The 21,922-nt window shown below is 50.1% G+C and overlaps 1 protein-coding gene and 1 long non-coding RNA gene across 2 annotated transcripts; one reads left to right on the forward strand and one right to left on the reverse strand.

Moving 5' to 3' along the window:
* The first annotated feature begins 361 nt into the window (after positions 1–361).
* Positions 362–2,508, forward strand: DDIT4 (DNA damage inducible transcript 4). The gene is made up of 3 exons (XM_008539343.2): positions 362–527; positions 652–913; positions 1,175–2,508. The coding sequence occupies exons 2-3, from the start codon at positions 712–714 to the stop codon at positions 1,666–1,668; spliced, it is 696 nt and encodes a 231-aa protein (XP_008537565.1). The 5' UTR covers positions 362–527; positions 652–711; the 3' UTR covers positions 1,669–2,508.
* A 7,975-nt stretch (positions 2,509–10,483) lies between these two features.
* LOC139082228 (uncharacterized) lies at positions 10,484–18,225 on the reverse strand. Its single transcript, XR_011538028.1, has 5 exons — positions 18,073–18,225; positions 12,765–17,914; positions 12,332–12,397; positions 11,427–11,574; positions 10,484–10,869 (listed from the first exon to the last, which is right to left on the reverse strand). It is a non-coding gene; the product is annotated as an uncharacterized lncRNA (long non-coding RNA).
* Between the last annotated feature and the right edge of the window lie 3,697 nt (positions 18,226–21,922).

Raw genomic sequence — 21,922 nt, forward strand, 5'->3', positions numbered from 1 at the left:
CCGCCGCCCCCTCAAGTTCCCCTGCCTCTCCCAACACGCGGTCAGGGGCTGCCCCCTCCCCCACCAACACGACCCTATAATAAACAAGTCTTTCCTTGATCCTCCCCTGCCGCGAGCGCCCTCGGGGACCTTGGCAGCTGCAGCCGCCCGAGGATCTCTTCCAGAAAGGGGGCGTGGCCGCGGCTCCAGGTTCGGCCCGGAGCGTTCCGGGGCTTTACGGGGGCGGGGCCAGACCGCTGTCACCGGGCAGGAGAGAACGTTGCGAACGTGCGCCGGAAGCCCATTGGCCGAGGCGGGCCACACTCCCGGGTCTGGATTGGGCCGCTGCGCCAAGGGGGCGTGGCTTCCCGCGCTAGTCCTTATAGGCCTCTCAGCGCTGGTGCCAGGGACCGCCGCAGGCCGAGGGGGAGGCGCGGGTGGGTAGAAGGGACAGGTCTGGGCAGCGCTCGGGGTTTGGCACCAGTTCGCGCATCCATTCAAGCGGCAGTACGCACTGTCCCAGCAGTTCCCGCTGACCGCGCTAGCTGGTGAGTGTCCCTTGTGTGTGTGCTGATCCCTGCGCAGGGAGGCCTCAGCCGTGCGAGTCCTAGCGCTCGAAGTCTGGTCCAGCCCCCAGACTGACGCCTCGTCCGTGCCTCTCTTGTCTTACAGCGTCTTCTGCGCTCCCACCTCCTGAGCTCATCTGCAAACGTTCTGGCGTCCGTCCTCACCATGCCTAGCCTTTGGGATCGCTTCTCTTCGTCGTCCTCCTCTTCGTCCTCGTCCTTGTCCCGAACTCCCACCCCAGATCAGCCGCCGCGCTCAGCCTGGGGGTCGGCGGCCCGAGAAGAGGGGCTCGGCCGCTGCGCGAGCCTGGAGAGCTCGGACTGCGAGTCCCTGGACAGCAGCAACAGTGGCTTTGGGCCGGAGGAAGGTAAGCGGTGGGCGGGGGCCAGTCGCGACTCGAGGAGCCGGGGAGGTGAGAACGCGCCGCGCTAGAAGGAGGAAAAGCCACCTTGGCCTCCTATTCCATCAGAACCCAGATTGCAGTGGGGGAGGGGGATTGGAGTATAGGGTACGAGTGTGGGGCGGAAACAGGCACGGAGTCGGAAAGAGTGCTGGTTTCTTAGCGAAACAGCACCTCCCCCTTTTGGATCTGCTCTTACACCCCTCCTCTGTGTGCTCTCCCTTCCAGACTCGGCATACCTGGATGGGGTGTCCCTGCCCGACTTCGAGTTGCTCAGTGACCCGGAGGATGAGCACCTGTGTGCCAACCTGATGCAGTTGCTGCGGGAGAGCCTGGCCCAGGCACGGCTGGGCTCGCGGCGCCCGGCTCGCCTGCTAATGCCTGGCCAGCTGGTGAGCCAGGTGGGCAAAGAACTATTGCGCCTGGCCTACAGCGAACCGTGCGGCCTGCGGGGGGCGCTGCTGGACGTCTGCGTGGAGCAGGGCAAGAACTGCCACAGCGTCGGCCAGCTGGCCCTCGACCCCAGCCTGGTGCCCACCTTCCAGCTGACCCTCGTGCTGCGCCTGGACTCACGCCTCTGGCCCAAAATCCAGGGGCTGTTTAGCTCCACCAACTCTCCCTTCATTCCTGGCTTCAGCCAGTCCCTGACGCTGAGCACGGGCTTCCGAGTCATCAAGAAGAAGTTGTACAGCTCTGAGCAGCTGCTCATTGAGGAGTGTTGAACTTGGGCCTGGGGGGCTGACACTGCCCCCACGGCAGAGACAGCTGAACTTTTGGGATGTACATCGGCAGGCAGGAGCTGAGGGACTGATGGCTATCGTTAGAAAACTGACAACCACCTGAGGGGAGGAACCTCTAGGTGCGGGGAGCATAGTGTTTCCGAGGACGCTCACTGAGGCGTGTGCGGACGGCTCCCGTTGAGGGCACGTGCCCCTCAGCACTGTAGCATGAAACAAAGGCTCGGGGCCTGCCAGGCTTCTGGCTGGATGTGTATGTAGCATGTACCTTATTATTTTTATTATTACTAAGAGTTAAGACAACAGTGATGTGACAGCCAGGAGAGCAGCTGGGCTGCACTGGCCTCTGCAGAAGGGGTGTGCTCAGGGGAGCTGGTCCTGGTGGGAGGGGGGAGGTCATGGAGGTGATTTGTGTTTGTGGTCTGAAGGGGCCAAAGGTGTTTGTTCCTTGTTTTTGTATCTTTTGTCTTTTTGATCAGAGCTCCACTACTGACCTGTTCTAGGCAGCTATCTTACAGACGCATGAATGTGAGAGGAGGAAGGGGCGGGTGTTGGGATCACTTGGGGATCTTTGACACTCAAAGAAAAAATACACCCAGGAGCTGCGTGTGGCCCATCCCCTGCTGTGTTCTGAAGAGTTGAGTCTGAGGGGATAGAGCCTTGGGGTGGGGGCTGGAACCCCACCCCCAGAGGAGTGCCATCTGGGTCTTCCATCTAGAACTGTTTACATGAAGATACTCGCTGTTCATGAATACACTTGATGTTCAAGTATTAAGACCTATGCAATATTTTTTACTTTTCTAATAAAAAAACATGTTTGTTAAACAGTTGGTTGTCTCTCATCAGTGCCATGAAATAAAAGGGAGGAGGGGGATGGGTGCTGGTAAAAGGCAGGTTTCACTGGACTTGCATCTACCTGTGTGTTGTTTCTCTGTCCCTTTCTGGGGCTGCCTGCCAGCCTGGTAATGGAGGTATGTGGACTGTGTGCCATCTGCCAAAACCCTGGGTCCCTTGGCTCTATGCTGGCTGAGGCTGCCAGGGGAAAGCGCTAGAAAGTGCTGGAAGGTGAAGGGTGAGTCAGACCTCCCGCAGAGCCAGAGTCTCAGGGAGAGCTCACCTGGCTGTCCTGGGTAGAAGGGCCGTGTATAAGGGCCCCCTGAGCCTGAGGTCTGCATAGGTACTAAAGGGACTGCAAAAGACTTTTTTTCTTTCTGTGAAAAAAGTCACAGTTGTATTTGTTCTATAGTCATGAAAATTACAAATTCTATCTCTAGATACAAAAAGGTTAGGGAGCAGGACCAAAAAGGTTAGGGAGTTAGGAAATGGAGTTTGAAAAAGATGACTTAGTTCAAGCCTCTTACTGGACAAGGAACCTAGGGTTCAGAGAAGGGCATGACCTGCCACTGGGAGGTGTGGCCCAGGCAGCTGCAGAATGCACCAGGCACATGGAGGTCAAAGAAGGAAGGAGAGTGGTGAGGGCTTAGAGAGCAAGGGGACTGCAGGCCTGTCTTCATGAATCCCTGGGGTGAACTGGACTCATCAGGCTCTGGGCCCCGGTTTCCTTATCAGTGAAATCGGGGTTGGCGCAAATGAGGGCCAAGGCCCTTCCCACTCCTCCCTCCCTGTGACAGTGGGGCGGTCCTCCCACACTGGCCTCTGGAGGGTTGTTATCACCTCTCTTCCTGGTCCCAGACAGGCCTTGTTTGCCCAAGTGTGAAACCGCAGTTCTTCCACTTGCGTGTGTAGTCAAATCTCTTGGGGGCTCCGATTAATGCATAGATCCCTTGGCCCTGGGTGAAGATTGTGACTAAGTGTGTCTGAGGTAGGGCCCCAGGAATCTGCATTTTCACCAGAGATTCTCACACAGGGTCCTCAACTTTGGGATATTTAGAAGACTCTCATCTCTTTGGTAGAACTGCTTTGTTCCCCAAAATAAATGAACTTGGGTTAGAACTGGATTTGAACATGGTGATAACAAATAAGAAGGTGCCTGGAGCAGTCTCAGGAGAGCCCTCATATTCATTTTCCTGGTACATCCTCCTAACAGCCACCCTGTGAGGGGTGGCAGGTGGGACAGGAGTTGTAATGCTTCACAGACTAGGCAACAGAGGCCCAGCCCTCGAACACCTGTCTTCTTCTGACCATGGCTGCCCCTGTCCACTCTCAGCCCCTCAGGATGGGAGCCGGGAGTGAAGCAGGCTCAGCACTTGGGCGGTGTCTGAGGGGCACTTTCCAGGACTAGAGATCCATGCCTATGTTCATGTCTGTGCTTCCCTGGTGCCAAAAGAGGGGCAAGGAAAGCGACAGTGTCTAGCTCCAGACCAGAGAGTTTTCTCGGTACTTGGAGGCAAAAGCTGGATGAGGTGGTAAGCCCTAACCCTTCTCCATGAACAGGAGGCAGCAAGCACACTCGGCTCCTTTTAGTTTTCCTTTTTCTCCCAAAGCCCCTCGGTACATAGTTCTGTATTTTCAGTTGTGGGTCCTTCTAGTTGTGGCATGTGGGACGTCACCTCAGCGTGGCCTGATGAGCAGTGCCATGTCTGCCCCCAGGATTCGAACTAGCAAAACCCTGGGCTGCTGAAACAGAGTGCATGAACTTAACCACTCAGCCACAAGGCCGGCCCCTACTGTATGCCTTTCAAAATCTTCGATATTGGGCCCTATTCACCCTACTCAGGCTGACTGCCCACTACTCCTTACCACTCCTCTTTTTTGGTACAAGTCAGTATGGCCTGCCCTCTTCTCTAGCCCCAGACTCTGCTGATTCCAGTGCTTTCTACCAGTGATGTGGTCCCTCTCTCTTACCTACAAACCCTGCCCTTCCTTTAAGGCCCAGAGCAAGTTGTAGCCCTTTTATAGCTGCCGTCTGCCTCCTCCTGCCTCATCCTTCACAATTGCAGTGTTGAAAATTTAGCAGTTTTCTAATCTCATTGTATGTTCTTTGTTTTGTATCCCAGTTCTGGGATACCCCTTGGGTCCCCTCAGGCCTGGCTGTCCTCCTCTTCTTTGGCTCGGACAACACAAAATTCCCCCACCAGCCTTAGACCCTCAAACTAAGGAGAGAGGAGGGCAGGGTAGAAACATTTAGTTGTTATTATGCCTGCCACCTAACATGGAGGAATGTTAGAGGCTGCGGTCTGGGGAGGGAGGTAGTGTCCTTAGTGGTTAAGGCTACTGTGCATGAGAGTTAGTGAAAGCTGGGTTTGAATCCTGGCTCAGACATTTCTTAGTCGATGACCTTGAGCAAGTCACTTTACCTGTCTAAGCTTCAGTTTCCTCATCTGTAAAATGGGATACGGGTGAGGAAATTATGTATATCAAGACATAACTGAGGTCCAGCCTTGGCAGAGGAAGCCAGTGGCCGGGCAAGAGGTGGTGGCCTGAGCCGTGGCGGGGCTGGCTGCAGGGCAAGCGCCTGCAATAGGGACTTCCTTCCCTTCTGGTCCTACTTCCCTCTAACGCCTTTTCAAAAGTCACCATCTTAACAACAGTCATGTCAACATATTACCTTAATAAATTCTTTCTTTTTTTTTTTCAAAGATTGGCACCTGAGCTAACAACTGTTGCCAATATTTTTTTTTTTTCTGCTTTATCTCCCCAAATCCCCCCCGTACATAGTTGTATATCTTAGTTGCAGGTCCTTCTAGTTGTGGCATGTGGGACACTGCCTCAACATGGCCTGACGAGCGTTGCCATGTCCGCACCCAGGATCTGAACCAGCGAAACCCTGGGCCACAGCAGCAGAGCACACGAACTTAACCACTCGGCCACGGGGCCAGCCCCTACCTTAATAAATTCTTATACAAAACGTCATTTGTGGGGAATATGCTCAGAGAGCTTCACTTCTAAGCTGTGTTCTTCTAAGCCTGGCACATATTAAGCCCCCTATATAAGGCTCCTTTAATTCTACCTCATGCTTCAGAAGGAAATGCAAAGGCACAGAGGGGCTCAGTGAGCAGGGCTGCAGGGCTAAGATGGGAAGTGTGGCCTCTTCCCTCCCGGGCCTTCCACTCAATCTCCTGGTTCTCAGGGTGTCCAGATCAGCCAGACAGTTTTCTTGGTATTTGGAGGCAAGAGCTGGATAAGGCGGTAAGCACTAACCCTTCTCCAAGACCAGGAGGCAGCAAGCACACTTGCTCCTTTTCTTGGGTGGCCAGACAGAAGCCAGAGGAAAGCTGCTGGAGAAGGCCAACTGCTGCTGGGGCAGCCCAGCAGAAGGCTGAGGAAACACAAGGCACAGAAACCAGGTTCAGTTAATAGATTATTACAGGACTCTGTAATTATCCTGGAAGGGGGTCTCTTTATGAAGGAATCACAAATTTGAAAACAGCCCATTAAACCCAGGCACATCCATGCAGGGGCCCAGCTGAGGAGTGTCCATCTCAATCCCAACCATGGCAGCTACATGGAAACACCTGTGGCCATGTGGTACTGATGGCTCTGAAGGCAGATACTGACGGGCTGTCACTTGATTACTGCATTCATTCATTCAACTTATATGACTTAGATATAATTAAAAGGGTCCAAGGCAGCTGCAAGAGAAAGCCAATTTAAGCAGGAACCCTTAAGAAGCCAATATTGAAATTCTCTCTCTCTCACACACAAACACATTCGCATATAATCACACACATACTCACAAATAATCACATACACTTACAAGCAAAACTATGGGGCATAAGAGGAAGAGGAAATGGGCACATATTCAATTTTCCCTAGCTCTAACTTTTCAGGAAAGAATACCCAACGATATAGAATAACTAAAAGTATATAAGATGAAACTAATTAAACTGTATATTTAAAATTGGTGATTTTATTGAATGTAAATTATACCTTAATACCAGAAAAAAATTTTTTTAAAGATTATATTTTTCCCCTTTCTCCCAAAGCCCCCCTGGTACACAGTTGTGCCTGTGGTTTTTTTTTGTTTTTTGTTTTTTGCTTTTTCTCCCCAAATCCCCCCCAGTACATAGTCATACATTTTAGTTGTGGGTCCTTCTAGTTGCGGCATGTGGGATGCCGCCTCAGCATGGCTTGACGAGTGGTGCCATGTCTGCACCCAGGATTTGAACCGGCAAAACCCTGGGCCACCGAAGCACAGTGTGCGAACTTAACCACTCAGCCACAGGGCCGGCCCCAGAAAGTTTTTTAAAAAGTATATATACACAAAAGTTAACTCAAAGTGGATTATAGACCTATATATAGGAGCTAAACTATAAACCTCTTAGAACAAAATACAGGAGTGAATCTCCATGATGTTGGATTAGGCGATGATTTCTTACATATGACACCAAAAATACAAGTGATAAAAGAGATCACCAAGTTGGGCTTTATACAAATTAAAAACATTTGTGTTTCAAAAGACATAATCAAGAAAATAAAAAGAAAACCCACAGACTGGGAGAAAATATTTTGCAAATCATATGTATGATATGATAAGTGATTTGCATCTAGATTATATAAAGAATTCTTATAACTTAACTAAAAATGACCAAGGGGTCTGAATACACATTTCTCCAAAGAAGATGTACAAATGGCCAATAAGCCAGTCATGAAAAGATGTTTAACACTATTGATCATCAGGGAAATGTAAATCAGCAGTACAATGACATACCATTTCATGCCACCAGAATGGCTGTAATCAAAGAGACACAGAAGAACAAGTACTGGCAAGGATGTGGAGGAACTGGAATCCTCAGACACTGCTGGGGGGATTGTAAAATGGTGCAGACACTTTAGAAAACTGTTTGGCAGTTCTTCATAACATTAAACATAGAGTTACCATAGGACCCAGCAATTCCACTTCTAGGTATATATCTTAGAGGAACGAAAACATAAGCCCACAGGGGCTAGCCCAGTGGCCGAGTGGTTAAGTTTGCGTGCTCCGCTTCAGCCGCCTAGGGTTTTGCAGGTTTGGATCCTGGGCGTGGACATGGCACCACTCATCAGGCCACGCTGAGGTGGCGTCCCACATGCCACAGCTAAAAATATACAACTATGTACCAAGAGGCTTTGGGGAGAAAAAGGAAAAATAAAATCTGTTTTAAAAAAACATATATCCACACAAAAACTTATATATGAATGTTCATAGCAGCTTTCTTCATAATATCAAAGTGGAAGCAACCCAAATGTCCATCAACAGATGAATGGGTAAACAACATGTGGTATATCCATACAATAAAATATTATTCATCAACAAAAAGTAATGAAATACTGATACTACAACATGGATGGGCTCAAAAACATTACACTAAGTGAAAGAAGCAAGTCACAAGAGACCACATATTGTATGATTCCATTTACATGAAATGTCCAGAATAGGCAAGTCATAGAGATAGAAAGTAGATTAGTGGTCGCCTATGCCTGGGGGACTGAGGAGTGATGGGGGTAACTGCTAATAGGTACAGAGTTTCTTCTTGGGGTGATGAAAATATTCTAAAATGGATCGTGGTGGTGGTTGTAGGACTCTGTCAATATCCTAAAAACTATTAAATTGTACACTTTACATGGTGAAATTTATAGTATATAAATTACATCAATAAAGCTTTTTTTAAGTACACATTTTTAAAAATTCATAGAATTGAACACCTAAAAACGGGTGCATTGTGCCATATGCAAATTATACCTCTATTAAAAAAATTTTTAACACCTCCAAAAAAGTACATTAAATGAGCTCTGGAAGGTTTTTCTTTTTTGTGAGGAAGATTGGCCCTGAGCTAACATCCGTGCCAACCTTCCCCTATTTTTCTATGTAGGAGGCCGCCGCAGCACGGGTTAATGAGCCATGTGTAGGTCCACACCCAGGATCTGAACCTGCAAACCCCACGCCACTAAAGCAGAGTGTGTGAACTCAACTACTACACCACCAGACCAACCCTCTAGAAGTTTTAAAACATAAATTGGGGATCCATAATTATGGTTGTTTAGTGTAAATATGGCAAATTTTTCACTAAGAAAAGGAAAGCAAAGAGAAGGCATGAGCATTTTGGTTCAAGTTTTATTTATTGTCTGTCTCTGCCAGTAGAAGCTCAGCTCACGTTTTTTGTGCACCTAGAACACTGCCTGGCTCATAGAAAATGCTCAGTGAATGCGTGTGGAAGAAAGGAAGGATGGAGAGGCCCATGACATCTCAAATTAGCCATCTTCTCGAGAGGCCCATTGGGCCTCTTTTTCTCATTCTGGTAAAATACACATAACACAAAATTTGCCATCTTAACCATTTTTAAGTGGACAGTTCAGTAGTGTTAAATACATTCACATTGTTGTGCAACCAGTCTCCAGAATCTTTTCATCTTGCAGAACAGAAACTTTATACCCATTAAGCAATAATTCCCTTTTTCCTCCTCCCCTCAGCCTCTGGCAATCACCATTCTTCTTTGTGTCTCTATAAATTTGACTATTCGAGGTACTCATATAAGTGGAATCATACAATATTTGTCTTATTGTGCCTGGCTTACTTCAATTAGTACAATGTCTTCAAGGTTCATCCATGTTGTAGCATGTGTCAGAATTTCCTTCCTTTTGAAGGTTGAATAATATTCCATTGTATGCATATATCACATTTTGCTTATCATGGATAGATACTTGGATTGCTTCCATCTTTTGGCTATTATGAATAATGCTGCTATGAATGCGGGTGTACAAACTCTTTTCAAGACCCTGCTTTCACTTCTTTTGGGTATATACCCAGAAGTAGAACTGCTGGATAATATGATAACTCTATTTTTAATTTTTTGAGAAACCACCAAACTGTTTTCCACCGTGGCTGCCCCATTTTACATTCCCACCAACAGTGCACAGCACTTCCAAGCACTTTTATGCCTCTCTCCATCCCAGGCCAACTCCAAATACCCCGACCTTCATGTCCCATCGCACCCATGACTACCAGGTGGGAAGCAGTGAAGGGCTGGATGAGGGCTACCCATCTGCAGTATTCTGTGATGTTCCAGGAGGTCAGAGGAGAGAGGGACATCAGCCAGACAGAGCGAGGACAGGTTCCCAGAGGAGGAAGAATGAGACTTCAGCACTGAACATGTGAGGGCAGCTCTCCTACTCCTCTCACCTGGGCCTCCCGCAACACATTCCGATTCCCTGTCAGAGCCCCTCTGGGGGGGGTAGTCTGAGGGCTGGGGACAGAGAAGAGGAGCTGATTTGGGCTGGTACATCTCCGAGGACAGGAGAGGAACCTCTGTCCTCTGTCCCCGGGGAGGAGGGCTGAGGATTGGGCACCTGTCCCAGTGGCCCCCAACACATTCTGAATCTCCAAAAATTTTAGTTGACTTTTGCTATCACTGATGGAGCAACTATATGATAAACCTGTGACTTCAGTAACACTGTCAAGTGAATTTGTATTTTATTCACTATAACTGCATCTACATACATTGAAAAAGCAGCAGGACAAATATGGGCCAGACATGCTGTGGATACAGTCTACAGACAACATGGGGACAGGCCTCATTGGAACCTGCCTGGCCCAGTGATTACGCCAAGCCCTCATTCAAGCCCACTCAGAGGTCAGCCTCTGGCAGAAGGGGAACTACACACTCCACCATGGGGCTGCGAGGGAGGCAGGCTCAGGCCAGAGAGGATACGACGCTCATCATTAGAGAATGCTTTACGTCTTTAACTCACCTAACATATCACCAGTCCTATGAAGAAAGTACTGTTATGATCATTCCCATTTTACAGATGAGGAAACCCAGGAACACGAGCCAGTGGAAGGAGCCTGGACTGGGGGTGGGGAGACCCGCAATCTGGTACGATGTTGCCGCTGACCTTTTCTTCATCTACTTCATTTCTCCTATTTCCTCATCTTCGAACTGAGGCGGTGGGACTGGATGACATCAAGAGTGATTCTTTGAGGCAAAGCTCACCTGCCAGCTGCTGCTTCTGCTGCTTTTCCCCAGCCCCGCCCCTCACTGCTCCCTGGGTTCAAGCCTGGAGTGGGGAGCCGGTAGGGGCTGGCGTGAGGAGGAAGAACAGAACAGCCTTGCAGGTCACTGGGCAAATGCTTGACTGCTTTCTGGGGCGAGTCCAAGTCTGGAAAGAGAACTTTAAGAAGAAATTTCCATGGCCCTTCCCCCAGTCAGGGATTTTCCACTCTGCCTGGGCAGACATGCCTCTGGCAGACCGCAGGTGTTATTGAACTGCTCAGCTCAGGGCGAAGAGTGTAAGACTTGGTCCTGGTGCCTGCCGTAGGAAAAGGAGCAAGTTTGTTGGGGAGGCATGATTGCCCCAGGAAGACGAAGGGGTGAGGAGGGTAGGATGGTGTAGAACAAAGTATTCAGTCTAGAAGAACCCCACAGAGAGAAGAGTGGGGACAGGAGCCATCAGGGAAAACTTCCTAGAACAGGGGACCTGAGCTGGAGGGGCGGCAGGGGGGAGGTTTGCGAAGGCAGACAGCAGCAGGCAAAACAGACGAGAAGGGGAATAACATGCGCCCGAGTTACAAAGATTGCCATGAGCAGGCGACAGTGCAGTAGCCCAGAGAGCCGGATGCAAGAAGTGGAAGCAGCTTGTACAATAGAGAAGACAGACGGCCGGCGCAGGGACTTGCGCTGTGGCCTCTGCACTGGCCGCTCCCTCAGAGCTTCACCCGGTTGGCTCCCTGTTGGTCAGGTTTAGCTCCCATGTCCCTGCTCCACAGAGAAGCCCTCTTGGGCCACTCCTGCTAGAGTGTCTTGGAGCCACTCTAGCTCATCTCCTGTTTCATTTTCTCCCCAGCGCTTAGCACCACCTGCACTCACCCTACTTCTTTCAGCGGTTGCCTCCATCCTAGAGGACAGGGGCTTCATGAGAGCAGAGGCAGTGGTCGGCTTGTCCTCCATCGAAACCCCGGATCCTGGCACGTAGCAGGCCCTCAATGAGTATTGAGTTTAATTGAACTGCACTTGACTGTTAGGATAAAAGGAAACATATAATAATTTTTTTTCTGTTCTTTTCCTGAGCACTCTTATATGCCAGGAACTATGCTAAATGCTTTACAAACATTATCTCATTTATTCCTCTGAATAACTCTATGAAGGAGGTGCTACTATCATTCCTGTTTTATAGGTGAGTAAACTGAGGTCCAGAGAGGTTGGTTAAGTTGCTCAAGGACACACAGAGCCAGGATTTTAACCCACACATTTAACCTCTAGATTGCACTGTCTGATAGAAATATAATATGAGCCACAGAGGTAACTGAAAATTTCTCTAGTAGCTACATTAAAAAAACAAGCAGGTGAAATTAATTTTAATAATATATTTTATTTAATCTGATATATTAAAAATATTACCATTTCAACAGGTAATCAATATTAAAAAATTAATGAGATATTTTACATTTTATTTTACTAAGTCTCCAAAATCTGGTGTCTAGTTTACCCTTAAAACTCTTGTTAAATTTTCATCAGAAAATGATCTGTACTTAGATTTCATAAAATTCACAGTTGAAGAAGTAAATTTACATACTCAGGTTGTTCCCAACATACTTAAATGTTTTCAGAAAACTGCACTGAGTATCAGTTTTTAAGCTTAAATGTATATTGATTAAAATTAAATAAAATTTAAATCTCCTCAGCTGCACTAGCCACATTTCAAGTGCTCAGCAGCCACATGTGGCTAGTGGTCACTGTGTTGGTGAGCATAGCTCTGGGCCATACGTCCTCACCTGGTGTGAAGGCAGGGTGGGTGGGAGAGGCCCAGCGGGTGGGATCCGGAGCAGACTGGAGACCAGCTGTGGGAGAAAAAGTGGGGGAAAGCTGAGGGGGCAGGCCTGGGCCCACCTAAAAATGAGGCGGGATGACTGCACGTGGCTCCCACTAAGCAGCACAGGTCACAAGGGGAGGGCCTCCTGTGGGCTTTCTGTAGGTCTGGGCTTCCACCCACCAAGGAAGGGATGGCCCTCAGATCCTTGGGCGGCCCTTTTCAGAGCTTCTATCCCCTCCAACACCACAAGGGCTCTTGGGGGTGCATGAGGCCAGATCTGTGCAGGCTCAAGCTTGGTGGGTGGGATGATCTCCCTCTTCCCTCCCCCTCCATGGGCAGCTGGAGGAGGGCTCAGGTGTGTGGCCCTGGTTAAACAACTCCGGAATCAAGCACACCTGGCTTCCAATCCAGCTCAGGCAATTCCTTGCTGTGTGACCTTAGACAAGTCAAGTCCCCTCTCTGAGCTTCGGTTTCCTCATCTGGAAAATGAAGACCAATAATAGAATGTTGTGAGACTCTCATGATGCCTATAAAGTGCCTGGCTTAGAGCAAATGATAATTAACAACAAGAGTAATTCTTCCTAAATAATGTCCTTTTCCTGTTAAAAACAGGAAAGTAGACTGAAGAATGTTCAGGATTGTTGGAAAGGACATGTCCGAAGTGAGAGTGAGTTAATCCCGTGTGGATGAGGGTTCCCTCCTCAGGGCTCCCTCACTTCCCCTGCATGATACAGACCTGGTTAACATCAGGAGCGGGGAGGGGGATCTGCCCCTCCCACAGGCCCTGGGTGCCCAAGCATGAGGTAAGAATAGCCAAGAGCTACCTTCCAGAAATAGAGAGGGCCAGTCAAACTGAATCAGGAGCAGGTGAGGTCACCCTGGGTCCTTGGAGCTACTCAGAGGGACAGTGGTACATGCCTGGCAGGAGTGATGGATGAACTGGGCTCCAGGAAAGCAGGTGGAACTCACCCGGGGCAAGGAAACCGATGGGACAGAAACTGCAGACAGGCAGAGCACAGGCTGAGAGGCGGCAGGCAGAGGCTGAAAGTGGGCTTGGTCCGGGTATTTTTGGGGGTGGGGCAGCTCCAACTCCCTCTCCCAGTCAGCACCCCACTAGAGCCGGGAATACTGACCCTGGACCCCAGCCTTCCCCATTTCAATCCCCCAGCCCCCAAAGCTTTGCTCTGCTAGGTCCTCCCAAGTGAAGGAGCTGAGACAGCCCCAAGCAGACCTCTGTCCCCTGCCTCCCAAAAGTCTCTTAGCTCTTGTCACCTTGTCCTGCCAATACTTCCAACACTTCCTCCCTTGTCTGTCACCCCCTACCAAAACTGGTGCTCCTAGAGGTGGGACAAGTCCATCTTGCTCACTGCTACATCTCCTAGGCACGGTTCAGATTCTAGCACCCAGTTGAGCGCTTAGTAGATACTTGTTGGGGCAACAGACTCAAGACCCAGCTGGGTTCTCGCTGCATTTCTAACACTCGTTGTGTGGCTGTGGTTCAGCTTCTCTGAGCCTTGCTTCCATATCTGTAAGGTGAGAAAGCAGGGGGGATGAAGCATCCAGCCAGTTTGAGGAAGTTTCTGATGCATAAAACTTCAGACACAGCTTGTGAACAGCTTCACTTAAAGAAGGGAAAACTGAGGCACAAGGAAGTCATGCCAAAGGGCTGCCCAGGGAGCAGAGTTGAGCTTCCTCTGCTCCCTTCAACTGCAAGGCTCTGGTTTCTCCTTCTGGGACCTCTGGTTAGATCTCTCTCATTCAATCTCCTTGGGAGTTTCCATCCAGAGGTCCTGAAGTGTGCCAGCTGTCCCTGCCCTGGGAGATGGCCTTTCCCCACTCAGCTTCCTGGATGGGATGGGGCCTGCATCCTGGTGGTATGGAGGGTGCTGGAGACAGCAGAGATGGCTGGCTCTGGTACCGGGTGCTGGGGTCACAGAGCCAGGGCTCTGTGTGTGTGTGTGTGTGTGTGTGTGTGTGCGCGCGCGCGCCTGTTCAATGTTCCATAAATATTCACTGGATCCCCACTACACCCCAATAGGGAGGCAGTCCAGCTTTGTGGTGAGATGTTGGGACTTTGGAGTCAGACTGGAGTCCTACTAAGTGAGATAATGCACTTAGCCCTTCCTAAGCCCCCGTCTCCTACCTGAAAAAGAGAGCTGTGAAGATGATGCACTCAGCAAAGGGCCCAGCTCACCAGAAACACTCAAGAACTAGCAAGGGTTTGTTTGTTTGTTAGACTATCAGTCCTGTGAGGGCGTGAGGGACATGGTCTTGGCTATTGCTTACTCACAGCCCTCACCCTGAGGGCGTGCTTAGGTGGATGAATGGGTCAGTGGGAGGAAGGAGGGAAGGAAGAGAAGGAGGGAGGGAGGAGAAGAAGAAGGGGGAAGGAGCAGCTTTGTTCTAGGAGCTCCCAGCTTGCACGCCCACCACACTTTCCCTCTGTGCCCAGGACACCAGTGAGTAAACTCAAGGCTCCTCTCACTGTGTGCTGTGTGGGGTCCAGGGAAGAGAATGGATCTGAGATAGGAGTACTGGGTCTAAATCCTGGATCTGCCGCTCACCAGTTGACTGAACTGAGCCTCCTCGACGCTCTCCTCTATGAAATGAGGATGGTCATAGTAACCACCTCGCTGAATTGTAGGGCAGTCCAAAAGGTCTATATGAATACACTGAATGTATTTGTAAACTGAGGCATGTCAGGGATTATCTTTGTGGAGTGATAGGCAGCACAGGCTCTGGAGCCAGACCTCCTGCATTCAAAACCCCGCTCCACTGATTGCAGACCTTGGGCATGATCCTCAACCTCTCTGGGCCTCGGTTTCCTCATCTGTAAAACAGGGGTAATAATAGTACCCACCCCTCAGAGTTGTGAAATTTAAATGAGGTAATGCATGAGAAGCTCTTGAATCCGTGGAGGGCACCTAGTAGGCACTCAGTAAATGGTGCCCATGATAATAAAGCCTGTCCTTAGGAAGAATTCTGTGAACTACTTCTCACTAAAGTGTGAATGAGTGATAAGACCTACAATGCCTCCTCTCTCAGAGAAATTTGAATCTTAACAGGAATTAAAGGAGTGACATTTCATCTAATGATGGAATTTTAAAAAGTAAAGGAAGTATATAGGAGGTAGAGAGGGGCCTTCCTAGGGTCCCTCAAAGTCACAGTTGCTGCCTACTGCACAAATCCTGCTTGGTTCCAGAGAGGCACCACACACAGGGGAAGGGAGAACCTAGTCCCAGTCCCCGAGGAACCCTTCTGCTTGGAGAAACAGGAAGCAATTAGACCCCAGGATAGTGCTTATTCCAGCCACATGCCAAGGGCCTTCTGAAGCATGGCAGGCAATAGCCCAGGCCCAGCAATCAGAAAGGCTCTAGCAACCCTCTGAACAAGAGCCAGGGCCAGAGGTGGAGATGGGCACCAGACATGATGAGGAGGGACCTGGGACCAGTGAGGAAGAGGTGGGCTCTCTCTCAGGACAGGGGCCTCACCTTCCACATCTGTGTTGGCACCTGTAGCAGAAGGTACAGAGGAGTTCAGGAAGTGGGGTCTGGAGTCAGACTGCCAGGGTTCAATCCAAGCCTCACTTCTTTTCAACCGTGTGAACTTGTGACCTCAGTGTGGAGCACACAGGCCAAGTTAGCTGCCAGCAGCCATCCCGCATTTCTTCTATTCCTCCTTTGGAGAAACATTCCTCCCTCCTTCCCTTTCAGCACATTGGTAGAGGCGAGGCTGCAGGCATGGGGCCTGTGACCAGACCCACCAATCAACACTGAATCTTCCAGGGCAATGCCTTTTATCAGTGTGGTCATGTGACCTTCAACTATCTAATTAGAGTAAATCCTGGGGCTTGTGTTACAATTTCCAAGAAGAGACCTTCTTTTCTACTGAACTAGAACTTGGGATGATATGAACCTGGAGCTGCAGAAGACCCCATGGAACCCAAACATGGTGCCAAGATGGCTAAGGCAGAGTGGAGAGATTCAGTCTTTATGACGTTTTTGAGTCTCCAGATCAAGCCATGCCTGGATTTTTCAGTTTCCTGAGCCAGGAAATTCCCTTCTTAGCATAATCCAGGTTGAGTCAGGTTTTCTGTCATTTGCATAAGAAAGAGTCTGAAATTCACCTGGTGACCTCTCTTAACCTTTCTGTAAATTTCAATTTTCCCTTCTGCAAAATGGGGATGAGAGTAATGGTATTTTTCAGGAGAAAGGAAGGGTTATTCGGGGATGATTAAAAAGATGGATCAGGGTCCAACACTTAACATAGAGCCTGACACTTAGGCAGTCAAAAAACATCCACCTTTAGGGACTCCCTAAGTGTTTGCTAATGACTCTGACCCCCAGAGTGAACGACAAGGGCATCAGGGCAAAAGCCTCTTCCCTAGTCTGTGGGGTCCCAGGAAACTCTGGTGTGTGGGGGGAACATACCTGCACTGAGGACTGCCTGACCCATCCAGATCACAGGTGGCACCGAGAAAGGCTCTAGTGGATGTCATGGTTACTCTTCCTGATCCTCACAATCTAATCAAGCCCATTTCACAGACAAGGAATGAGAGGCTCAGAGGTTAGGTCCAACCTACCACTAAATCCAGTGTCCACTCTGCTGGCTCAGCCCCTCTCTCGGAGCACGTCAGTACTTTCCCAGGGTGAGTGCTCCCTGCCGTTCTCAGTCTCCACCAGGCTAAATTAAATGGGTCTATTTTGTCAAATGAGGGCTTCCAGAAGTAATCTTAGCTGGTTTTGAAAGGGCAGAAAGGAGTTACAAACACTCTCTCCCTCCTTCCCGTGAGGGCATGCTCTCTCTATTTTCTTTAATCTGCTGACTCCTGCAAAGGGAACTTTCTGGAGAAGCCTGTTTCCCTTTTCTGATCTCATGTAGTCAAGGCGCTGTTGAGGCGCTGTCACCAGTTAGCAGCGGTTTACCCCCCAGAGAGGGCCTGACGCAGTTTTGCTAAAGGAAACCACCCGAGTCTCACGCTTGGCACAGCCCTTCCTGCCGAGCAGGCCAGGATGCCTGGGGGTGGGAGTGGGAACGGCACCGCCCACTTCCCTCCAGACAACCACCAACCGGGCCAGAGCAGTCTCACGTCTGGGAATTGAGCTCACCTTGGGCTTTTCCCACGTAGCCTCCTTGAACCTCAGTTTCTTCATCTGTAAAGTGGCACCCACCTATTTCAGGGTCGTTTTGAGGGCACGGGGAGAGAAAACTCCTAGGGTGTTCGCACAGGGATTGGCACAAAGAACCAGGTGTTCGACCCCTCCCCCCCAAACAAAGAGAGGTAGGTACATGTGTGCAAGAAGGTCACACTGCTGGCCAGGGCAGAGTGGGAATTCGAACCCGTGTACTCTGTGACTCCGAGCCCAGACTCTTACCACCTCCAGAAGCTTCAGTCGTCTTGTTAGTGGGGTTCCTCCCCCAACTTCCTAATAATTCTCCGCAGCCTCCTCCCCTGCCCCGAAACACCTTTGCCTCTGCCTCGCGGCCCTCGGTGACCTCTTGGCCGCAGCCCCATGGAGCCTGCCTTCCCTGGCAGCCTGAATTGCTGGGAAGAAAAACAGTTTCCTTCTCCATCCATCTACTCAGCTCGGCGTCTGCCCAGCCCTGTCCGAGGAAACGTCCTGCGAGAAGCTTCCCACCCACCCCCGCCACCCCCGCCACCCCCGCCACCCCCGCCACCCCCGCCACCCCCACTCCACTGACTCTTCGGCACAGCTCCATCGTAGCCAGGGTGGCCATGAGAAGTGGGATCATGTGTCCATGGGTCTCCCTGCGGGATGACCCACTAATCCTCCAGCAGTCTGCCTCTGTTTGGTCCCTTCTGATTGTAGAGGCGGGATCTCGACCTCATTGTCCAATGAAAAGGCTCACGGAGGTTGCTTTTTGGTTGCCATGGCAACAGAGAGCTGCATCTTGCTTTCCCACAGGACTGAGCCTGCTTTTCCAAGGACCAGCCAGGTCACACTCTGTGGCCCCAGTTCTACCTCAGGATGGAGTGGGGGTCAGAAGTTGAGGGAGTCTAGGATCCAAACTCTTGACAAATGGCAACAGTGTAGATGAGCCCCAGCATGCCCAAGAGTGATAAGAGAAGGCTGCCCAGACAGGGGACACTATGAATACGGTTCTAGGGTTCTGTTAGAAGAGTCAAATTACCAGAAGTAAATTGGGTAATTTACTGCAATGAGTGGACACAACATTGCAGGGGTAAGTCACTGGGCTGGGCAAATTTGGGTAGGAATGAGTAGGGTAGGTGCTTAGCAAGCAGATTAGGGCTTCCAAGCCAAGACCCACCCGGGGCAGAGTGGGGGACCAAGACGAGCAGCCACAGCTGAATTGTGGGTCTCACACTGTCCTCCAGTCCTGGGCAGGAAGAGAGAACCAAGGGTCACCAAGGCTGTTCCCTTGCCTCAAGGGAGCTTGCACTCTGTCTTAGTTATAGTCACATCCGGTCCTAAGCATTCATTAACCTCGCACTCTTCCCAAGAAAGAGCAAGGTGACCAGGTTCATTGTCCCCATTTCGCAGATGAGAAAACTGATGCCTGCCTGGTAATATATCTCACCCTTGGGCCCTGCGGCCTGGCATTGGGCCCACGCAGGGCTCTCCAGCCTTTAATCCCTGGCGTGTTGGCCTATCCAAGGAAGCCCCATGCCATAGTTTTGACACTGTCCACCCTTGCTGATGGCGCAGAGTTGGGGCCAACTGAACCCCATGTTTAACAGGGCAGGTGAGCCAGGACAGAGAACCCTGCCCCTGCCTCTGACGGCCCTGGGAGGGGGGGGGTGCAGCAAGACTCCCTACTCAGTCCTCACTCCTCTCAGAGTGAGCCCAGCATCCCCCCCCCCCCCCCAACTCCCGGTCTCAAGAAGCCCACGGTCTAATGAGGAGACAGACCTGCCCTGATCACACAGTGTGATAAATGCTGCAGGGACAACATGGACAAAGCACAGTGGGAGCATAAGAGCAGGGGTACCCGAATCTGCCCAGGGTACCCATGGGAGACCTCACAGAGCAGGCAGCCTTTCAGATGATACCAGACACATAGGCCTTTGCTAGGCAGACAAGCAAGGAGTGGCCATCCCAGGCAGAGGGAACAGCATCTACAAAGACCTAGAGGCATGGCTGAGCACGGTGCACCACGGAAAATGCAAGTCAGGAGGGGGACTATGGCAGGACCCAGGCTGTGGAATGAATGCCCAGGAGAGGACTGTGTGCCATGAAGTTGGGTGCTTCAAGCCCCTTCCGAACCAGCAGGCACCCACATTTGCTTTTCTCCAACTTGTAGGTTCACAGAACCCCAAGAACCAGTACTGAGGATCCCATTTTGAGAAGCACTGTATTGGAAACTAACCACTGCCAACCAGGGCTACATGACAACATGGAGGAATCTCGCAGCGTAATGTTGAGAGAAAGAGGCCAGGGACCAAAGAGCCATTCTTCATGATCTAGTTATATCAAGTTCAAAACAGGCAAGGGAACGGCCCCGTGGCTGAGAGGTTAAGTTCCCTTACTCTGCTTTGGCGGCCCAGGGTTTTGCCGGTTTGGATCCTGGGCGCGGACATGGCACCTCTCGTCAGGCCACGTTGAGGCGGCGTCCCACATGCTACAACTAGAAGGACCCACAACTAAAATATACAACTAGGTATTGGGGTGGATTTGGGGAGAAAAAGCAAAAAAAAACAAAAAACAGGCAAAACTGATGTATGGTGCAAGAAGTCAGGGTAGTGGTTACCTTTGGGGGTTGTGGAAGGCCTGGAGGAGGGTGTCTGGGGGTGCAGTAATAATGTTCTGTTTCTTGATCTATTGGTTTCACAGATGTGTTCTCTTTGTGAAAATGCATCCAGCTATATACTTCAAGTTTATGTATTTTTCTGTATGTAGCTTCTACTTAAATTAAAAAAAAAAAGTTAACTGCTTTCCATAAATGTCAGTGCAAATGGAGACACTAAAATTTTGTGATCACATAATCAGCTGTAAGCCAAGTGTTCAGATGTCTAAAATATGTTGATATTGATTTTTTTAAAGATTATTCCAAAATGAAAACACAAACATTCTAAAGTCTCATAGAGACCGCTCAGACTCCAGAGAACCTGTCTACAGAGCCCAGGGTTTGAGAAACGCTGGCTCAAGAGGAAGACTGCACTGCTCAGTGCTGGGGCTGGGGCATGAAGGGTAAGCGAGGGGTCTGGAGTCTCTTCCTGGGGCACAGGGAGGTAATGTCCTCTTCCAGGAGAATGCCTGCTCCTGAGAGGCTGAGGACTCCTAGGCAGAGGGGACCATTTCCTCCAACCTCCGCCCTCTGCCCACCCCCACCCCCCCCATCTTAGACCCAGCTCCAACATAGCTGGGATGGCCATGAGAGGTGGGTCTCCCTGGCTCGCTGTGAGTTCCGGGAGGGCAGGGGCCTCTTTCACTCACTTTGTGTCCCCGGTGCCTAGCCAGGGGCCTGATGCACAGAAGGTCTCAGAGGCCTTTTACCCAGGGCCTCTTTACCCAGTCCCACAGTGAGAGTGGAGAAGGGGTATCTGTTTGAGAAGGCACAAGTTTCCTGTCATTGGCTGTGTTCCACAGCACAGGCTAACAAACCACAGATGGGTGACACTGCAGGACGGATTCAAGGTGGGGTTAGACTTGTCCAATTCCCTCGGGGATGGGAGAGCTGGATGCAGAGGGGGCTCTCAGCGCTGGGGACCACGGATGTGAACAGGAAAGCCCAGCTCTGCTTGCCCACTTGCCTTGCTGGAGCTGGCAACAGCCCAGCTCTGGGGCAGACAGACTGTTCCACAACCCAGAGAGGGCTCATCTGCGGGCAGGCCACTCAACGGCCACTAACAGTTGTCTCCTCCCATCCTTGGGACATTGCTTCTCATCCCTCCCCTGACGCAGCCACACTTACCCACTCTTAAGAACCGGCCTCCTTTTTTCCCCTTTGTTGTCTCCACTCAGCCAGTGTTTCTCAAACCACCTTCGCAATTTCTGCCCTAGTCTTGTGCTACCTGGAGTCTTATTTACTCAATATTTTTCCTTTAAAACAATGTTAAGTTTTTGTTGTTTTACATGCCCTTGTTCTAAGGAATAATACTTGTGAAATACTGGATTTGATATGCTAATTTTTTTCCTAATATACATTAAATTTTAATTTAGAATATTCGTTCTTGTATCACCTAAAATTATTTTGTGTATCACCACATTGGGCACTGTCTTATACAACGGTTCAGCCAGGATGGGTGGTTATTATTTATTAATAATAATTATAGCTTCACATTAGGAACAAATTTCGTGGCTCTTCCACACATTCGCAGTCTCATTTGACCTCTCAACTCCTGCCCTATGGACATCACTGGCCTCACTTTACAGATGAGGAAACTGAAGCTCAAAGAGGAGTAGTGACTTGCCAAGGGTCACATAGCGAGTTAGGACTTTGGTCCTAGTTCAAGGCCCTAGTGGCTCCTGACCTAGGATGAAGCCAGGGAAGCAAGAGGCATTTCTTTGTTTCCAACCAGACCCATCAGAGCCACAGGATGGAAACTCATAGCAAAGCAAGTTTGGATTAG

This window comes from Equus przewalskii, chromosome 1 (genome assembly GCF_037783145.1).
Source record: "Equus przewalskii isolate Varuska chromosome 1, EquPr2, whole genome shotgun sequence".
In the NCBI taxonomy this organism is placed as follows: Eukaryota; Metazoa; Chordata; class Mammalia; order Perissodactyla; family Equidae; genus Equus; species Equus przewalskii.